At 45.7% G+C, this 19116-nt stretch overlaps 2 protein-coding genes across 13 annotated transcripts in view; one reads left to right on the top strand and one right to left on the bottom strand.

Annotated features, from left to right (window-relative positions):
- Positions 1 to 3486, top strand: SPAG4 (sperm associated antigen 4). 9 transcript variants are annotated; one of them, XM_006764618.2, is made up of 11 exons: positions 7 to 60; positions 326 to 392; positions 589 to 650; positions 874 to 917; positions 1216 to 1238; positions 1359 to 1467; positions 1669 to 1744; positions 1903 to 2018; positions 2384 to 2551; positions 3020 to 3109; positions 3207 to 3486. In XM_006764618.2, exons 1-11 carry the CDS (start codon positions 27 to 29, stop codon positions 3354 to 3356), a joined length of 939 nt encoding a protein of 312 aa, XP_006764681.2. In that variant the 5' UTR covers positions 7 to 26; the 3' UTR covers positions 3357 to 3486. The 9 variants fall into 9 exon arrangements, with proteins under 9 accessions (XP_015419956.1, XP_006764681.2, XP_015419949.1 ...); XM_015564463.1 differs by having other exon boundaries at positions 1323 to 1467; XM_015564466.1 differs by lacking the exon at positions 2384 to 2551 and having other exon boundaries at positions 1323 to 1467.
- Positions 3487 to 6486: 3000 nt separating this feature from the next.
- Positions 6487 to 19116, bottom strand: part of CPNE1 (copine 1) — a 38364-nt gene continuing 25734 nt past the window's right edge. For all 4 annotated transcript variants that reach the window (XM_006764553.2, XM_006764555.2, XM_006764556.2 and 1 more), the window contains 15 exons: positions 12081 to 12209; positions 11804 to 11983; positions 11587 to 11661; positions 11424 to 11495; positions 11193 to 11273; positions 10931 to 11020; positions 10721 to 10807; positions 10531 to 10617; positions 10379 to 10438; positions 10166 to 10299; positions 10006 to 10060; positions 9711 to 9762; positions 7398 to 7531; positions 7034 to 7270; positions 6487 to 6829 (listed from right to left, as the gene is read on the bottom strand). In XM_006764553.2, coding sequence (XP_006764616.1) covers positions 6689 to 6829; positions 7034 to 7270; positions 7398 to 7531; positions 9711 to 9762; positions 10006 to 10060; positions 10166 to 10299; positions 10379 to 10438; positions 10531 to 10617; positions 10721 to 10807; positions 10931 to 11020; positions 11193 to 11273; positions 11424 to 11495; positions 11587 to 11661; positions 11804 to 11983; positions 12081 to 12209 — 1614 coding nt within the window. In that variant the 3' untranslated portion in view covers positions 6487 to 6688. The remainder of the gene's footprint in view (positions 6830 to 7033; positions 7271 to 7397; positions 7532 to 9710; positions 9763 to 10005; positions 10061 to 10165; positions 10300 to 10378; positions 10439 to 10530; positions 10618 to 10720; positions 10808 to 10930; positions 11021 to 11192; positions 11274 to 11423; positions 11496 to 11586; positions 11662 to 11803; positions 11984 to 12080; positions 12210 to 19116) is intronic.

Raw genomic sequence — 19116 nt, 5'->3', positions numbered from 1 at the left:
TCTCGACCCTGGATCTGAGGCAGGAGATGCGGTCCCCGCGAGTTTTCAAGAGCTTCCTGAGTACGTGCCAGGCTCGCCCGGATCCCCTCCAACCCTCCAGCCTCCCTCCCTGAATTCCAGTTCTTATCGCCGAGACCCCTGTTCTCCGTTCTCGTCCGCGGCCCATGCCTGAGTCGACAGCCCCTTCACTGATTCCGGCCCACCTCCTCTGAGCCTGAACTCACGCTCTCTGCTCCCATCTACTTCTCCTGCCCCGACCCTCTTCCTCTCTACCCCTCTCTAAGCCGTAGTCCCGTCGTCTCTGAACCCCCTCTCCTCTTCCCAGACCCACTTTTCCAGGTGCTGAGCGTGTTTTTATCCCTACTAGGAGAGGTGCTGGTCACTGTGTACAGGTCAGAGGGAGGAAAGGGGGAGCCCCAGGGGCTGCTCTTGAGAGGAGGTGGGGAGCGGGCCCCACACGGCTGAGGTTTGAGCCAATTCAGACCTGGTTGAGCCGTGTTCGTAGGAGTTGCTGGATCTAAGAGCCTGGGGTGGGGGCTGTGGGGTTCACTAGGGTCCTGGGGCCTCAGCCTCCCTCCGGTTCTTCAGGGAAGTCTGTTCCATTCGCTTCCTGCTCACGGCTGTGTCACTGCTGAGCCTCTTTCTGACAGGTGAGGTGGTGAATTCCCTGGGGCCCCAGCCCTGGATGCTTTGGAGCCAAACCAGGCGCATTTTCTCCTATAGCCCTCTGCCCCTTCCGCTCTCCGCAGTCTCCTTCAGAGCCCGGTAGTCCCCCCTCAGACTCAAACCCCTCAGCCTCTTCTTCATTGTCCTTTATGCCAGAGAAACCCTGTTCCCCTTCCTTCCCCTGAGACCACCCCCCTCTTTCTCCAGCACTCTGGTGGGGTCTCCTGTACCTGGTCCCTCCTTTGGAGAGTGTGAGTCTGGGAAACTGTCCTGGGGTGGGTGGGTGGCAGGCTATGAAACTGGAGATTGTGGGGTGTCCCTTGGGCTGCCGGGAGGAGGGACAGTGCTGGAAGGGCTGATATAAATAGGGGATTTCTGAGATTGTGTCCCGAGGTGCTTGAGGGTCTCTGAGGGGTCCTGGAAGGCCAGGGGAGGGAATGGCAGTCCGCAAAAGGAAGGCCCTTGCAGTCTGGCTGCTCTCAGACGAAAGTGGGACAAGGGAGTGGGTGGGAACTGAGCAGCGCTGTATTTTGTCCCTCCCTCCAATAGGAACCTGAGATGCTGACTATAAGGTGAAAGTTGGCACCCGGGGTGTGGAATTGGGGGACTCAAAGGTGCTCCTGTGGCGGGGCTTACGGGAAGTGTCCCGGGAGCAGGGAGCCAACCACACTGTGCCAACCTCCTGCCTGCAGCGAGTACCACGAGCGCGTGCGCACCCAGGGGCAGCAGCTGCAGCAGCTGCAGGCCGAGCTGGATCAACTCCACAAGGAGGTGTCCAGCGTTCGCGCAGCCAACAGCGAGGTGAGCCCTGCCGCATCCTGCTCTTACAGCCAGGACCCAGGGGTGTCCAAGAGCTCCGCCTGCTGCACTGCCCCGTTCGCTGGGTCCTGAACCTTAAAGCCCTGCCCCAGAGCCCCAACTTCGTGATTTCTCTCGGGGCCACAAAGTCCATACCAGACAACTATAAAATCAGCCCGCAAGCCCCGTCCTCCCTCTTTTCAGAGAGTGGCCAAGCTCGTATTCCAGAGGTTGAATGAGGACTTTGTTCGAAAACCCGACTATGCGCTGAGCTCTGTGGGTAAGACCCACGGACACTGAGAAACTGAGACACGGAAAGACGCAGACATTGACATAGACCTTTACACATGACCGACCCTAGGAGTCCGACCTCCGACAGACCCTGACCCAGCTGCTGGTCCGGCCTGGGAGTCTGAGTGGTTGCTTCTTCCGTTCCAGGAGCCTCCATCGACTTAGAGAAGACATCCCGTGACTACGAGGACGCAAATAGCGCCTACTTCTGGAATCGCTTCAGCTTCTGGAACTATGCGCGGCCACCCATGGTTATCCTGGAGGTGGGCCTGGAACACGGATCCTGGAGCGGGCCTGGGGGTGGGACGCTGGGGAACGAACCCAATAGCTCTCTGGAGGTGGGACCTAGCTGAGCCGAGATGGGGGCGGGGCCCTGCGGGGCCAATGGGCCGGGCTGAAGCTTCTTTTGCTGAGAAACCTGGCAAGAGGTAGGGACTGGGGACTGGGGACGGGGGAAGGCTCTATCTAAGCAGGTGCTCGGACTGGAGGTGGAGGTGGAGGACTGAGCCCGGCGGAAGACTCAGTCGAGCTGAGAGCGCTGCCATTGTGGACCCATGCTCAGGCTGGAGAAGGGCAAAGTCGCTCCGTCTTCGGATTCTGATCGACTGACTGTCCTGTCCGATTGCAGCCAGATGTGTTCCCTGGGAATTGCTGGGCTTTTGAGGGCGACCAGGGCCAGGTGGTGATCCGGCTGCCGGGTCGTGTGCAGCTGAGCGACATTACCCTGCAGCATCCTCCTCCCAGTGTGGCACACACCGGGGGGGCCAACAGCGCCCCCCGCGATTTCGCAGTCTATGTGAGTGGGACTGAGGCCAAGGAGGTGGGGGATTTTTCTTAGAAAGCACCAGGCAGGCACTCATGAAAACCGGTGCCAACGAGTCTTCACTTGTGCATCTATAAACTGGAGATACCATTTGCCTGTCAGGGTTGCCATAGGTTATAAGTCATTACAACCATATCCAAATACTAATTGTGGTTTAATGAGCGCTAACTCTGCTTTATCTCCTTGCATTTACACAACTTAAGTTCCTTGTACAGATGAGAAAAGTAATGCTTAGAAAGGGGACCTTACTTGCCCAAGGTCACACAGTTAATTGGCCAGACTACAAATTGCAGCCGGGTTTCTCTGAGCCCACATTCCACGCTACACTATCCCAACACCAAACATAAGAGCATGCATACAGCTACTAACACATACATAGCAGGTCCTCCAAGTTGCTTTCTCCACCTGTGCCTCACTGTTCATTCACTCTTCATCTACCAGGGCCTCCAGGTTGATGACGAGACGGAAGTTTTCCTGGGGAAATTCACCTTCGACATGGAGAAATCTGAGATTCAGACTTTCCACCTACAGGTGTGTTTGTCTCAGGATGAGGGTGCCAAGGGAGTGGAACAGGGAGGGAAGATTGGGGAGGAAGGCAGTCCTTGGCACAATCCATTTGTCTTCCCAGAATGACCCCCCAACTGCCTTTCCCAAGGTGAAGATACAGATTCTAAGCAACTGGGGTCACCCCCATTTCACATGCTTGTATCGAGTCCGAGCCCATGGCATGAGAACCTCGGAGGAAGCAGGGGACAGTGCCACAGGGGGGCCCAATTAAACATGCTGATTGTTAAAATAGAGTGGAGGTGTGTGCTCAAAGAAGCTGGAGCTGGATCAGTGCTGGAGGGTCTGTTGGGAGCTGTGGTTGCCTTTGGTATATAAATATGATAGGGGGGTCTACCTCCCAATGCAGCCGCTCTTTTCTTGGAGAAGCCCAGGTCAATATAGTAGTAGCAGCTCATGTTTATGGATGTTTCCATGTAAAAGAGATGGTACTTTGGACATTACAAACTTTATCTAACTAATCCTCACAACCACCAAGGGGGAGACCACTCAAGGTTATATACCTAGGGAGGAACAGCATCACAGAGGCACCCAAGCCCACCTTCCTCCAGAGCTGCCAGTCAGCCTGAAGCCATGCTGTGAACCTGTTCCCACTCCCAGCCTCTGGGAAAGCCGCCTTTCCTCAGGTAAACACTCAAAAACTGAGGCTTAAGAACTAGGAAGCATCTAAGTCAGATTTGATGCAGGCCTCGTAGCCCCTACTTAGGTTATCTTCACTGAGACCTCAGTGCCCAACTCAATACTAGGCACAATACAGATGGTCTAGTGTTCACCAGTCTCTGTCCTCAAGAAGCCTGGTAGGAAAGAGAAGATGTTCCAGAAACAGCAATTCATTTACTGATCCAAGAATTCTTCATTAAAAAAGAATGAGAGGAATAAAGGATGGGGACAGTCATCAAAGGGTTAATGAGTTCTACCTGGGCAGAGCAGAAAAGGGTGACCAGTATCAGCAAAGACACAGCATCTTGGCTGTTAAAATCCTTCCCCGTGTGTTCATGTTTTGGAAGAATATACGCACTATTAACAATGGTAACCCTCTGGGAAGTGGACTGGAGCACATACCCATCTGTTAATTTGGGGGTATTTTGTAATTGGAAGACAAAGGAAAAAGGTTCTCTCAAATGGCCTCAAGCCTAAAATTAGAAATACGAACTCTCACACAGCTTTTCTGGAGGGCAGTTTCACAATAGGAACCAAAAGCCTTAAAATTTGTATACTCTTAATCACTGCAATTCCATCTTTTTTTTAAAAACATATTTTATTGATTTTTTTACAGAGAGGAAGGGAGAGAGATAGAGAGTTAGAAACATCGATGAGAGAGAAGCATCGATCAGCTGCCTCCTGCACAGCCCCTACTGGGGATGTGCCTGCAACCAAGGTACATGCCCTTGACCGGAATTGAACCCGGGACTCTTCAGTCCCCAGTCTGACGCTCTATCCAGTGAGGCAAACCGGTTAGGGCTGCAATTCCATCTTTATGGATCCAAAGGCTACACAGATGTAATAAAAAAAATACTTTAAAAATATTTTTATTGATTTATAGAGAGGGTAAGGGAGGAAGAGAAACATCAATATGAGAGAGAAACATCAGTTGCCTCCTGTATGCACCCTGACCGGGACCAAACCCACAACTCGGGCATGTGCCCTGACCAGAAAATAGAGAACCAGCAACCTCTCAGAGAACAGGACGATGCCCAACCAATTATTGAGTCACATTAGCCAGGGCCAAAGAAAATACTTTTAAAAATATTCATCACACGGTTTATAAAGAAAAAAACTCAAAATAGCATCTAAGAAGATAAATCATGTTACAAAAATTATATGTAGCCAATAGAAATGGTAATAAAAGGTAATGTTATAGAAAGTAATTGATATATGACTAATTTCTTTAAAAGCAAGCTAGACTGCCCTGGCCATCATCCCAATCACCAAGAGGTTGCAGGTTCAATCCCTGGTCAGGGTGAAGGTGGGAGGCAACCAAGCGATATTTCTCTCACATCAATGTTTCTTTCTCTCCCTCCCTCCTCTCCCCCTCCTCTAAAATAAATAAATCATGCATATCCTTGGACAAGGATTAAAAAAAAAAGGCAAACTAGACTGGCATACATAAAAAAATTTTAACTTCCATATGAAAAGAGTTCTATAAACCAAAAGATACTATACAGTAAACAAAGAGTGTCCTGGGAAGAAATATTTTCAACATGTAAAGAAAGAACTGAATAATGATAGAATAAAGGCTATAAAAACCTATAAATACGTGGCTTAGTTGGTTGAGTGTGGTCCAGTGCACCAAGAGGTTGCTGGTCAGGGCACATGCCAAGATTGCAGGCTCAATCCCAATAGGGGGCATGCAGAAGCAACAGATTGATGGTTCTCTTTCATTGATGTTTTTCTCTCCCCCTCTCTCTAAAAAAATCAATAAAAATATATTAAAAGACTAAAAGTACAAACCTGTAAATAGGCTATCCATAAGAAATAAAATTCATACGCCAAGGTACAAATTGATGCTTCTGTTTCTCTTCCTCTCTCTCTAAAATCAACGCATTTAAAAAAAATAAAACAAAAGCATATGAAATAACCTTCATAACTAAATTATTTTATTTTATATTATTATTATTGCCTTTCAGATAACAGAAGGGGTAAAACCCTTGCTATTGAGGGCAATTTACAATATTAAAAATTTAAAGAAATGTTTTTATTGGTATTTTAGAGAGAAGGGAGAGGGATAGACAGAGATAAACATTGAACATCATGGATGGCTGCCTCCTGCATGCCCTCCACAGGGAATTGAGCCCACAATCCAGGCATGTGCCCTGACTGGGAATTGAACCTGTGGCCTTTTCATTCCTGGGTCGATGCTCAACCGCTGAGCCATACTGGCTGGGCACAATATAAAATTTTTAAATATACTGACTTAACATTTCCATTTCAAGGAACAAATCCTTCAGAAATACCCCTGTAAATGCTGTTAAACAATTCGGGCTTGTGGCCTATTTTAGGACTAGAACTCCACTGCTCCCTCCCCAGGAGATCTAGCATAGCCCTTGCTCCATCTTAAAGCCCATCCCTCCCCTAATACTTTCCACCTTGTCCTGCGTTCCCAGCTCAGTTCCGCCCTGAGGCAGGCCAGGTTGGGTATTTGGTTTACATTCAATCTTTGTATTTTCAAAAATAGAGTCAGTGTCCCTAGATATCTGGGTAGAAATACCCTATTTCTTTGAGTGAGGCTATTATGTAAGAGGCATCCTTTATTCAATCCCTAAAGTCAACAATAGGCTCAGAGAGAAGCAAACATGGCTAATAGCAGATTCCCACCAAAAAACACACAGAGTGGTTGACAAAGTAGTGGTCGTCATTGATCTTTATTGAATGAGGGGCTCCAGGGGCAAAAAGGTACAATCAGGAGCAGCAATAGCAGGGGCAAATATAAAAGTATAAAATATAAAGTGCTAGCACTGAGGAGTGTGTGCAGGGGTGGGCGCTGGTGCACATGGACCTTGGGGACTCAGGGCTGAGGACCAGCCACAACCTACCCTCCAGGAGAATCTAGGGCTGAGGGGCCTGTGCAGGAGCCTTGGCTGGGAGTGGAAGCGGCTTGCAGGGGGCCCAACCTTGGGCCTTGAAGTAGGAGACCAGTTGTCCAGGTACTTCTGCAAGCACAGTCTGTGCCAATGCCTCCCGAGGAGCCTGCCCAGAGAAGAGGGGCAAGGTCAGTGGGGGCCCATAACAGCTTCCCAAGGCCTACATATTATACCCATGAAGGGATATAAAACCCAATACCCAACCCTGCCCCAGACTTAGATGAAAGGGTATCTCTAACCTCTTACATCAGGGAAAGGTAGAAGGGTAAACTCCCAGACCTGGTCTGACCCCAAGCTTGACCCCACTCACATTCTGAAAGCGGCGGTAAGGCACAAACTGCACTATGTCACGGGCAGCTCCCTCCCCGGAACGTGTACGCAGGGGTCCACCATCAGCATCCAGCTGCTCCATGGCCTCGAAGTCAGCACCACCCACACCCACAATGATCACTGACATGGGCAGGTGAGAGGCACGAACTACAGCCTCACGTGTGGCCTCCACATCAGTCACAGCACCATCAGTTAGTAGCAACAGCACGAAGTATTGCTGGGGACAAGAGGATTCATAACCTGAGTCAGACCTTTTAAACACCCCAGCCACACATTCCCACACTGACAAGAGCCCTCAAGGGAGCCACTGACTGAGACCATCCCACAACTCCCACAACCCTCACCGAGGCAGTCCTCTGATGTGCAGCCTGAGCTGCAAACCTGGCTACATGGTTGATGATGGGTGCAAAATTGGTGGGGCCATAGAGGCGAACTTGGGGCAGGGCTTGACGGTAGGCATCCACAATACCCTGGATACCTAGAGAAGAAGGGCAAAAACACTATAAAATACTGGTACACTCGGGACTGACCCAGGCCTGACATCACCCCATCCTGGGTGAGGAGATTTGGGAACCTGGTGCATTTCATTCAATCACCCTGGTAACCCAGGAGACTTAACCTTATCCTACAAATGAGGAAAGTAAGGCCAAAGACAGGAGGGACACTTGCCCTATATCACAGCTTGAATTAAAACCCAGTTTAGGGGAATACCCTGAAAAATCCAAGGCAATTGAGCATTAAATTACAATTCAATAAGATAATGAATTACAATCCATTTAATAAAATATTAAATAATGTGAGATAAGGAAAAGCTCTTCCTTAATAAAAGCAGAAGGAAGAATTACAAAATAATTTGACAATCAGAAATAACTGATTCAGGTAAAGATCATCAATGGATGCTACAACTAGAAGGGGTAAAAGATGAGTAGTTAGATATATGTATAAAAAGATACTTATTCATTACAAAGAGAAAAACAGAATTTGCACAGCAGGGAAACCTGGTAGACTCTACCTTAACCAAGTGATCAAAGTTAACATGACCCGTAATAGGATAAATCAACAACATGTGCCTCCTGATGTGGTGCACCAAGAAGAAGGCACAGCATCACTTCCGGGATATTCCCACCAAAAATGCATAATCTGAATCTAATTATGAAAAAATATCAGGTAAACCCAAACTGAGGGGCATTCTACAAATTATCTAGCCTGTAATCTTAAACAATGTCAATATCATGAAAGACATGAACTCAGGAAGACAAAACAATTGAATGCAACATGTGACATAAGGTTTTCTTTTACTGTAAAAGACAGGACAATTGAAGAGGGAGAGAAAAAAAAAGATAGGAAAATTGGCAAAGTTTGAATAAATTCGATAGATTGGATAATAGTATTGAAGTTAATTTTCTGACTTTGAGAACAGTACTGTAGTTACGTAAGAGTGTCTTTGATTTTAGGAAACACACACAAGTATTTAGGGTTAAAGGGCCATGTGCATGATGATGGGCACCAATTTACTACAATTCTTAAACATTTCAGAAAAAAAAGTGTGTGTGTATTGAGAGAGAACTTGAGTGAGAGAATAACAAAGAAATGTGGTGAAATGTTCATGTTTGGGGAATCTGGGTAAAGGTAAGCAACAGTTCCTGTGACCCAGGCCCTGACCCCTGAGCTCCAAGGACGTGAACCCCCTATAACTAGTCATAACTTTTCTATAAGTCTGAACTCATTAAAAAAAAAAAAAGGCAGATTAGGTAAAGTTTTCCACTTCGGCTTGTTGCCCATAAAGAGTAGCTAAGGCCCTAGCCAGTTTGGCTCAATGGACAGAGCGGCAGCCTGCAGACTGAAAGGCTCCAGGTTCAATTCTGCTCAAGGGCACATGGCTGAGTTGCGGGCTCAATCCCCAGTGGGAGGGCATGCAGGAGGCAGTCAATCAATGATTCTCTCTCACTGATGTTTCTCTCTCTCCCTCTCCCTTCCTCTCTTAAATATATATATTTTTAAGAGTAGCTGGAGAGCCACAAGGTTTGGCCCTTTTTAGACAAAAGAGCTTGGTCCATAAAGCACCCTGAAAAGAGCTGATGCCTTTTTTTTTAGGCAAAGAGCATACTACAACACAGTGATGGCGAACCTTTTGAGCTCGGCGTGTCAGCATTTTGAAAAACCCTAACTTAACTCTGGTGCCGTGTCACATATAGAAAGTTTTTGATATTTGCAACCATAGTAAAACAAAGACATATTTTTGATATTTATTTTATATATTTAAATGCCATTTAACAAAGAAAAATTAACCAAAAAAATGAGTTCGCGTGTCACCTCTGACACGCATGTCATAGGTCCGCCATCACTGCTATAACAGCTACCATTTTTTTTAGAGAGCAATTCGTTATGTACCAGGCTTATTGCTTCAAATTTTATACACATCCTCTCCTTAAATATTCAATATCCTACAATACTGTAATCCTACAGCACACGGAGGCTAAGCAGCTGGCCCCAAAACACATGGTTAGTAAGTGGCAGGTTGAAGGTTTGACTCCAGAGGCCTACCTCTAAAATCCATTCTGCTGGACAATGGAGTCACTTTCCCTTGCCACCACAGGCTTGGCCCTCTAGTTGTGAACAGACCTGCCTTACTCATTACAAAGAAAAATGGGACTTACCTGTACAGTAGGGGTTACTGGGGTTGAAGTTCAAGGCAAATTCATGGGAGACCTAAGGGCAAGAATGAAAATGAGGTCTTCCCCCTCTGATCACCTTTGTACTCAGAAAAAGGGCATCATGGTATGTACCAGGCATCAAAAAGGAGGTATTTAGTCCTAAGCACTTGCTGTACACATGCCTGTAGAGTTGCAACCATGAATAAAGCTGGGTGCCAGACAGCAAGTGCACTGCATCCCCCAAAATCATGACTCTGAAATGGAAAACACAAGTATGATAGGGGAAGAGAGTACTCACCTGCCAGTCAGGAGGCACCTGGGCCCCAAATCCAAATGCAGGGAACATCTTGTCCCTGTAGGAGAACAGTGAATTGGGAAAGAGGCAGTGAGGACACTGTCAGCCCGGAGACTGAAGCATCTGCAGGGAGTGAGGATGGGCAAGAGGAGCAGCTACTCACGAGTCATAGTCCTGAACCACACAGCCCACACTCCAGAGTGCTGTCAAGTACTCGTTGACCCCTGTTGGGCTCAGGTAGTGCAGGGAGTCAGGTGAAGAGGGGTCTCCATTGGAGCCTGTAAAATCCACGCCCACCTAGGGGGATAGGAGGAGGGAAGCTGAAGGCCACCTTGAGCCCCAGATGGGTTCTCTTGCTCCTGGTAAAGCAACTTACAGTAAAGTTGATTTGACAGCCTCCCATCACATAGTCCAGGAATGAATACTCTGTTTCCACCTGCAGATGAAACCAGGGTCATGACGAGTAAAGGGGTTGGGGCCATGGAGCTCAGGGGTCACAGCTTGGGTCTCATGGGTTATTAGTCTCACCTGGCAATTCTTGACACGGATAGTTCCAGAGTTCTTGTAGCTTTTCTTTTTCTGCTGTTTCTCAGGGTGGATGCATTCAAACTCAACCTGGTGAGGAAAGAAAAATTAGGGTAGGGAACTCTGAGAGCATCAGCCAAAACTGAATGAAGCTGCTCTGCACTCTTCTCCCCGGAGCAGGGCCAGCACTCACCGGGGCTGCTTGCAGCTGGGCCAAGCTGGTGTGGAAGGTACCAATGAGATCATGTGAACCATCACTGTCATAGTCTGAGCATCGCACCTGGGGGGAGGGGGAAGGGAGATGTGTATGTAAATGAAGAACAGGAGGTAGGTGCCAGGTAAGAATAAATCCCTCCCTGGCCTCTCTGCCCCCATTCAGTAACTCAAAAGGCAAGCTCCTCACCTGAATGTGTGTGCTGGGGTCTCCCCCACAGAAATGCTGAAGGGGAACAGAGAAGCGCTTCCACGTGGGGTTCAGGGTGTTCTTGATTACCTGAAGGTGAAGAAAGGGCAAAGCCTCCAGTGAGCTGTGGGATTGTGTGTGGGGAGCTGCCATCCTTTCTCTACCCAACGTAGGCTCTTTCTCCCTGTGTTCCAACCCTCGGTAGTCACAAGCCCCAGGAGATTCTCTTACCCCACCCCACCCAATCCCAGCGTTCTCACACCTCAGATCTGTATGTCAGGTGCCATTTCCCATCACCTTGGCGGAAGAACTCCAAGAATGGATCTGATTTCCCCAGGAAGTCCTGTCAATGCCACAGAAACCTGTTGTAAGATTGAGGGAGAAACGACGACTATGCCAGACCTCTGTCCCCACCTTGGCCCCCATCACACCACTCCAATCTCCTTAATTCTTGGGGTAGGAGAGAACCCCCACGGCCTCCTTCCACACACACCTTCTTATCTAGGTTTCTGGCCTCCACCTCCATAGTTACTACACGACTATCCTTCAACTCCTGAGCAGAGACCTAGGTAAGGGAGGAAGGAGATGGTATTACCTCATGAATTCCTCATTAACATAAAATCCCCAACTCCACCGTTTACAGAGTTCTTTCTTACCGTGATGGTCCCCAGCCCAGCAGGTTTTCCAGGCTTCAGCATCAAGGGTAGAGTTAATACCTGGCTGGACACAATCTGGGGCCCAGTAGAGAGAAAGAGGTGGTCAAGATCTCAGGCTGAGTTAAGTCCTGCTTGACCCCCACCCTCCATGTTCCAAGCAGTCTGGGTTGTCTGACAGGGCTCTTACCAAACCTGTGCCATCCCTGGCTCTACGTACCTGTCCTAGGGAACACTCAGCCCCTCCTAGGAAGTCATCATCCCCCAGCTCAGGTGTCTTGTTGTCTATGTCATAGATGCCAAACCGGAGCTTCTGGACTGTTTCAAAGTGGTACTCAAGCTGCAGAGTTTTAGAGAACTCGGGGCTCGAGCAGTTCCGTACTCGCTCAGTCCGGCCAAGCTGTGGGTAGAGGCCAATAAGCATCACAGTCACATACTTCCACCCTGAAACAATCCTAGGTTCCCTCCACAACCCTAACCCACATGGTCCTTCTCACCTCAGCCCAGTTGCCTCCTCCCACATCCTGTAAAAGGACGCAGAGTGGGTCAGACTTGGAGCCAATGTCCTTGTCAATGAGGTGGTCACAGGAAATGGACAGCTGAACCAAGGTCACACAGTGGGCCATCTAGGGAAAAAGGACCTGAGTCAAACATCAAGGGTGCTTCTCCACCCTTCCCTGGCTATATGTCTCAGCTTGGGAAGTCAAGAAGACTACACCCAGGCAGGGCTGAGCCGTGTCCACCCCAAGACATCCTCACACCAACAAGCCATTCTTAATACAGCAACCATGGTGTCCTGTTAAAACATAATTCGGGTCCTGTCACACCTATGCCCAAACCCCCTAATGATTTCCCACTGCTTAGGAAAAATTCAACCCTACCATGGCTTACAAGGTCTTAAATGATTTAGATTTTTCTAACCTGATCTACTACTACCTTATCTCTTGCTCACTACATTCTGGCCACACAGGTCTGCTTGTTTGCCACTTTTCAAAGAAGCTTATTTCTAAACCTTAAAGCATGGAATGTTATGAACCTCATATCCACGTGGCTTGCTGTTCATCTCTCCAGGTTTTTTATTCAAAATCGTCTTATGGAGGAAAAGGCTCTTTTTAATAGACATATTAAAATTTTAACCCCACTGTCACTGACACATCCTAAAGCTCTTTCTTGTGTTTACTCTTTAGTATTTGTCACTCTGTAATATCTAAATAGACATATAATTTGTCTTTCCCACTAGAATGAAAACTCCGTGAAGGAAGGGATATTTGTCTCTTCTGTTCATTGCTCTATCCCAAACACCTAGACAATAAATATTTACTGAATGAAATCCAAAAGATCACCTCCAGCCTCAACTCCCAGCCATCTCCAAATTGGCAATCAAATACCACCAAACTTCTCCAATTCATCCATTTCCTCTTCTGGAAACACTATCTTCTAGCATGAGCCACCATGATTCCCATGTAACCCCCTTCTCCTATAGTCACCATAACAATTATCCTCAGACCCTTCACTATCCTTGTGTTCCCCCTGACCCACACACCTGCAGACCACCAGAGGTGCAAATAAGGTCAGATCTCTCGTTCAGCTTAACATTCAGCATTCCAGGTTTCTCAGCACCATACCCCAGGATGCCTCCAGTCTCAGCCTCCTTTAAACTCCCTCAGTCAATCCTTCCCCAACCCAGCACAGTTAGTGCTGTTCCCATCTTGGTACTCCATGATCTTCATCTTGAATGCCATCAACCAAAGTTGGAATAATTCTTAAGAGTTCAACTTGCTTCACATACTGCCCCTCCACAGCACCTCAGCCTCTATTTGAATGCATCCAATGAGGGAAACGCACTTCTTAAAATCCACACATTAGAAAGTCCTGCTCCATAAAGTCCTACCCCAACCAAGCCAAGTCTGTTGAATTCTCACTTCTACATTAGTTCTATTTCTTCACCAGTCTAAAATTCCACAGAAAAGCCTATTCCATCTCACTCTGAGAAACCATGATACCTGGAAGCAGTGAAAACCCCTGCTAAAATCTGGAGAAACAGCCTACAATACCTACAATAGTACCTACCCTATAGTAGGTACTCAGTAAATTTTTTTTAAAATACATTTTATTGATTTTTTACAGAGAGGAAGGGAGAGAGATAGAGAGTCAGAAACATCGATGAGAGAGAAACATCGATCAGCTGCCTACTGCGCATCTCCTACTGGGGATGTGCCCACAACCCAGGTACATGCCCTTGACCGGAATCGAACCCGGGACCTTTCAGTCCGCAGGCCGACGCTCTATCCACTGAGCCAAATCGGTTTGGCAGTAAATATTTTTTAAATATATTTTTAAAAAGTATCATTGAAACCACCACATCAAAATTTTTTTACTTTACATCTGCCCATAGATTACATCTACCCATGTGATCTACGGGCTCCTTGGAATGAGGACTGGGTATTATTTCTGTATCTCTAATACTAGTGCTCAGTACATGACTAGTATTAACAACCATTTGCTAGACAAATGATGTGCTTTTGCTCAACTCAAACCTTCAGGCTTTTTCCATTTAAAGGAATGTCCTGCAGTAAATCTTTCCTACCATTATTTTTTATAATTTAAATGCAGGACTCCTGGAACTCAATATTAAATGACAGTCAATTTTAAAATGGGCAAAAAATATCAGATACTTCTTAAGGAAAAATACATGAATTGGAAATAAGCAAAGGAAGTGATCAATAGCACTTAATCATCAGGAAAATGCAAATTAAAACCACAATGAGATATTATTACATATCCATCAAAATGGCTAAAAAGTAAAAACACCAAGAATGCCAAATGCTGTCAAGAAACATGGAACTCTCATTTGCTGTTAGTGAAAGCATTAAATATACAAAGTTTGGTTAGAAAACCAAACATACACCTAGTCCGAAACAATTCCACTCCTAAATTTTTACTCAAAAGAAAATACTATGTCCACAAAAAGATTTGTACAAGAATGTGCATAGCAGTTTTATTCATAATAGCCCCAAATTTGAAACAGCTCAGGTGTCCATCAACATGAGAATGGACAAACCGTAATGTTTATATAGGTAATAGAAAACCACTCAGGCCCTAACTGGTTTGGCTCAGTGGACAGAATGTCAGCCTGTGAACTGAAAGGTCCCGGGTTCGATTCCAATCAAGGGCATGTACCTTGGTTGCAGGCACATCCCCGGTGGGGGGCTGTGCAGGAGGCAGCTGATTGATGTTTCTAACTCTCTAGCCCTCTCCCTTCCTCTCTGTAAAAAATCAATTAAAAAAAAACCCCAAAACGATCTAGTTAAAAAAAAACAAACCACTCAGCAACAAAAGAAACTATTAATATCTGCAACATGAATTTGAAGCATAAATACACAGATTATACTTAGAAAGTTTTGGAACAGGCAGAACTAGTCTATGGTGAAAATATTTTGGAATACTGGTTGTTCTTCCCTTGTCCCACAGGGTAGGGGCAGGTATTAACTGAGAAGAGGCAGGAGAGAACTCTATGGGGAATGGAAAAGTTCTTTATCTCAATAGGAATGTAAGTCACAGGTGCACTTGTTTTTTTGTGTGTGTGTATTTTTTTAGAGAGGGGAAGAGAAACATCCATCAGTTGCCTCCTGTAAATGCCCCAACTGTAACAGAGATTGAACCCACAACCTTTCGGTGTACAGGACGAAGCTCCAACAACTGAGCCACACCAGCAGGGTGCACTTGTCATTTTTACCTAAATAAAATGGTTTGTTGAATGGATATGTGTGGTAAAACAAATAAAGGAAAAATTTTCATTGTAGACCTAAACAGTGGATATATGGGTATTCACTGTACAACTTTTTCAACTTGTATGTTCAAAGTTTTTATAATTAAGTGTTGGGAGAAAATTTAAATGGAGGACTGCAGGTTTATCCCTGATAGACTTTTGTAGTGAACTACAAAAACATGAACAGTAATTATCTGTGGTGGCGAGATTACAAGCAACAACTGGAGCTGCTGCCTCTTTCATGATTTTCTCAAAGATCCCAGAGAGAGAGGCTTTTGGTCTGGGCCAAACACATGCAGTGGGCCAGGAGTCTTTTCCTATGCTAGGCCTCAATTTCTGATAGAACAGAGCATTCTTTTCTATTACCATTTTTATCTCATTACCATTTCCACCACTTTCTCCACAGCTGGTCCTATTCTATTTTTTCAATGTCTTCTCTGTCCAGACTAGAACCACAACCAGAATGCTGTGGGCCCACATGTACCTCAGCAGCATATGGAGGTCAATTCCATTCTGAGAGATTAGAGCTACCTGTATAATCACAGTTTTATTTTTTCAAAGATCTGCCTCCTTTGCTTTCTCGCTGGAATTAGCAACTCTTTATAATACGAAGTATTCTTTAAAAAATTTTTAAATCAATTTTTAGAAAGAGAGGAAAGGAGATGGAGAGAGAAAAACATCAATGAGAGAGCAAGGTATCAATCAGCTGCTTCCAGCACGCCCCCAACTGGGGATGGAGCCTGCAACCCAGGCATGTGCCTTGACCCGGAATCAAACCCGCAGCCCTTAGGTGTACAGGATGACACCCAACCAACTGAGCCACATCGGCCAGGACTATAATGTGCAGTTTTCTAGCCTTTAAGTAATATTCCTTTTAAACTATCTAATACATAGATTAATCTCTCCCAAATCCTATTTATCTCCTTTACAATCTACCTGCAAGTCTACCTCTGTTTGGAAATCTTCTATAATTAAAATTCCTAGTTCCATGTCACTCTTCCGTCCTGTATCTCTTGAACAGCTATATACTTTAAACCAGACTTGCTTACTTTCATCTAGCCCCAGTATAATTAATTGTAAGGGACTTTCAGCCTCCTTTATAGAACTGGAACTTGACAAAACCATATTAAATATCACATTTAAGTGAATCAATAAGAGAGAAGTCTCAGAAATTTTCTCATTTGTTTTTGTAAGAGAGGTCTGGCTAATACTGACCAGGTCTTGCCTGGATATCTATGTCTCCTAACTGGTCTCCCCATTTCCTCTGTCCCCTCTGATCTGTTCTCTATGTTGAGACCTTCCCTGACTCCAACCCAACAAAACCCAGCTTCTCATAAGTCTCTCAAAATGTGTCATTTATTTACTTGCCTATTATCGATTTCCCTATTAGACTATAAATTCAACAGGAGAGAGCAAATCTTGTTCCCATTCACACCAAGTAGGTGCTTCGTAAATAACTGCTGAATTAATGCTAGAAAAGGAGTAATAATTCAAGGATCCTCAGAAATAAGCCAAATCTAGCCCTGGCCTACTTGCTGTTGAAGCCATCAATGGAGAAGTGAACTTTCTAGGAAAAGCCAACACAAAAGACTAGCTTATCTGTTTCCCCAACACCCACCTTTCCATTTTGTTCTAGTCAAGAATTGCAAATGGAAACATTTAAATATATAGCATCAACCTTTTCTACCTTTACTTACACTTGGAGTCTCATTGCTTTTCACTCCCCCTTGTAGGCTGCTTTCCTCTGCTTATCCCCATCACCAACCTTAATGCTTTCCAAGCCCCATACCCTGACAGGGCACTTTCTCCCACTCTTTCTTTCTTTTTAAAGATACTTTTCTTGCTTTCAGAGAAGAAGGGAGAGGGAGAGAGATAGAAACATCAATGATGAGAGAGAATCATTGATCAGCTAGCTGCCTCCTGCACGCCCCTTACTGGGGATTGAGCCCACAACCTGGGCATGTGCCCTAGACCAGAATCAAACCTGGGACCCTTCAGTCTGAAGGCCAATGCTCTATCCACTGAGCTAAAATGGTTAGGGCTCCCCCACTATTTCTTAAAGCCATACTCCTTCTCATTTAAAAAAACAAAAATTTTTAAATTTTTTTATTGACCATAAAAAATATATATTTTGATTTTTTACAGAGAGGAAGGGAGAGAGATAGAGAGTCAGAAACATCGATGAGAGAGAAACATCGACCAGCTGCCTCCTGCACATCTCCTACTGGGGATGTGCCCGCAACCCAGGTACATGCCCTTGACCAGAATTGAACCCGGGACCTTTCAGTCCGCAGGCCGACGCTCTATCCACTGAGCCAAACCGGTTTTGGCAAATTTTTTTTATTGATTTTAAAGAGAGGAAGAGAAACATCAATGAAACATCCATCTGCAGCCTCCTGCACACCCCCTACAGGGAATGGAGCCCGCAACCCAGGCATGTGCCCCAACCAGGAATGGGCCCTGACAGGGAATTGAACTGGGACCTTTCGGTGCACTCAACCAACTGAGCCACACTGGCCAGGACCAAAAAAAAAAAGAAGTTATTTAATCCTCACCCGAAGGTGTTTATTGATTTTAAAGAGGAAGGAGTGGGGGAGAGAACATCAATCAGTTGCCTTATGTGCCTAACCGGAGATCGAACCCGCAACCTAGGTATGTCCCCTGACCAGGAATAAAACCATAACCTGTTTGGTGTATAGGACAACACTCCAAACAACAGAGCCACCCAATGGGACTCATTCTCATTTTTATAACTTAAAATGCACAAAAATGTCAAAAATAAAAAGGAACTGAGTGACCATCTAATCCACGTCCTTCAATTTAAGGAAGAGAGGAAAGACGTGATTTGGCTAAGGTCACATAAATGGTTAAGTAAAATGAGGCCTACAACTCAAATATTCTGACTCCCACCTAGTCTAGAACTTTGGACTGTAACTATACTCTTTTTCTCTCCTAAAGAAGCTTTCTTGTTATATTCAACTAGAGGCCCAGTGCGCGAAATCACACAAGACCCCAGACCCATTACACCGGTGGGACTCCAGATCCGCCACACCGCAAGACCCATCAATGCATCTCCTGGTGACTGGTCGTTTGGTCGTTACAGCCACTGGCCTTTTATAATATAGGTAGCAATCTGATGTAGTGGGCAAGGGTATGGGTTCTGCAGTGAAGTGACCAGGCTCCAAATAATGGCCTCACTCCTTCCTGGCCACAGTTAGAAACCACCACTCACCTACGAGAATGATATCTTACCTATGTAACTTGGGCAAAATACTCTCTAGCCTCAAGATCCTCAGCTGTAAAGTGGGCGATATTACCTATTTCTGAAGATTTGTACAAATAATATATGAAAGATGGTTAGTACAGAGTCTGGCACTATTATTACCAATGAGTGTTAACTATTATTATCCCTCAAGCCTAGCTCTCACATGCTCTCCTTTTCATGATCCCACCAGTACTCAATGTCTCACTCTGGACTACTATACTCAATCCATGCTACAATTGTATTCTGTTAATGTTTCCAGTCCTCTGCCTGTCAAAGAAATAAACTTAGATGATGCTTCAGCATCTCCTATGTCACACAGCACAAACCTATGCACATAATGGGAATTCAAAATGCCTGAGGGAGGCTTGCAGCAGTGTGCCAAAGCAGGCATGTATGGTTTGCAAGAGATAACTGTTAAATATTAAGAAATTTTATAAGCAGATGGCCTAGGTGAGTTTTAAACCAAAGAAACTGGACAAATGATAAAAAAGGACTTCTC

This window comes from Myotis davidii, unplaced genomic scaffold, assembly GCF_000327345.1.
Source record: "Myotis davidii unplaced genomic scaffold, ASM32734v1 scaffold38, whole genome shotgun sequence".
Classification (NCBI taxonomy): domain Eukaryota; kingdom Metazoa; phylum Chordata; class Mammalia; order Chiroptera; family Vespertilionidae; genus Myotis; species Myotis davidii.
This window is presented reverse-complemented; position numbering and strand designations above follow the sequence as displayed.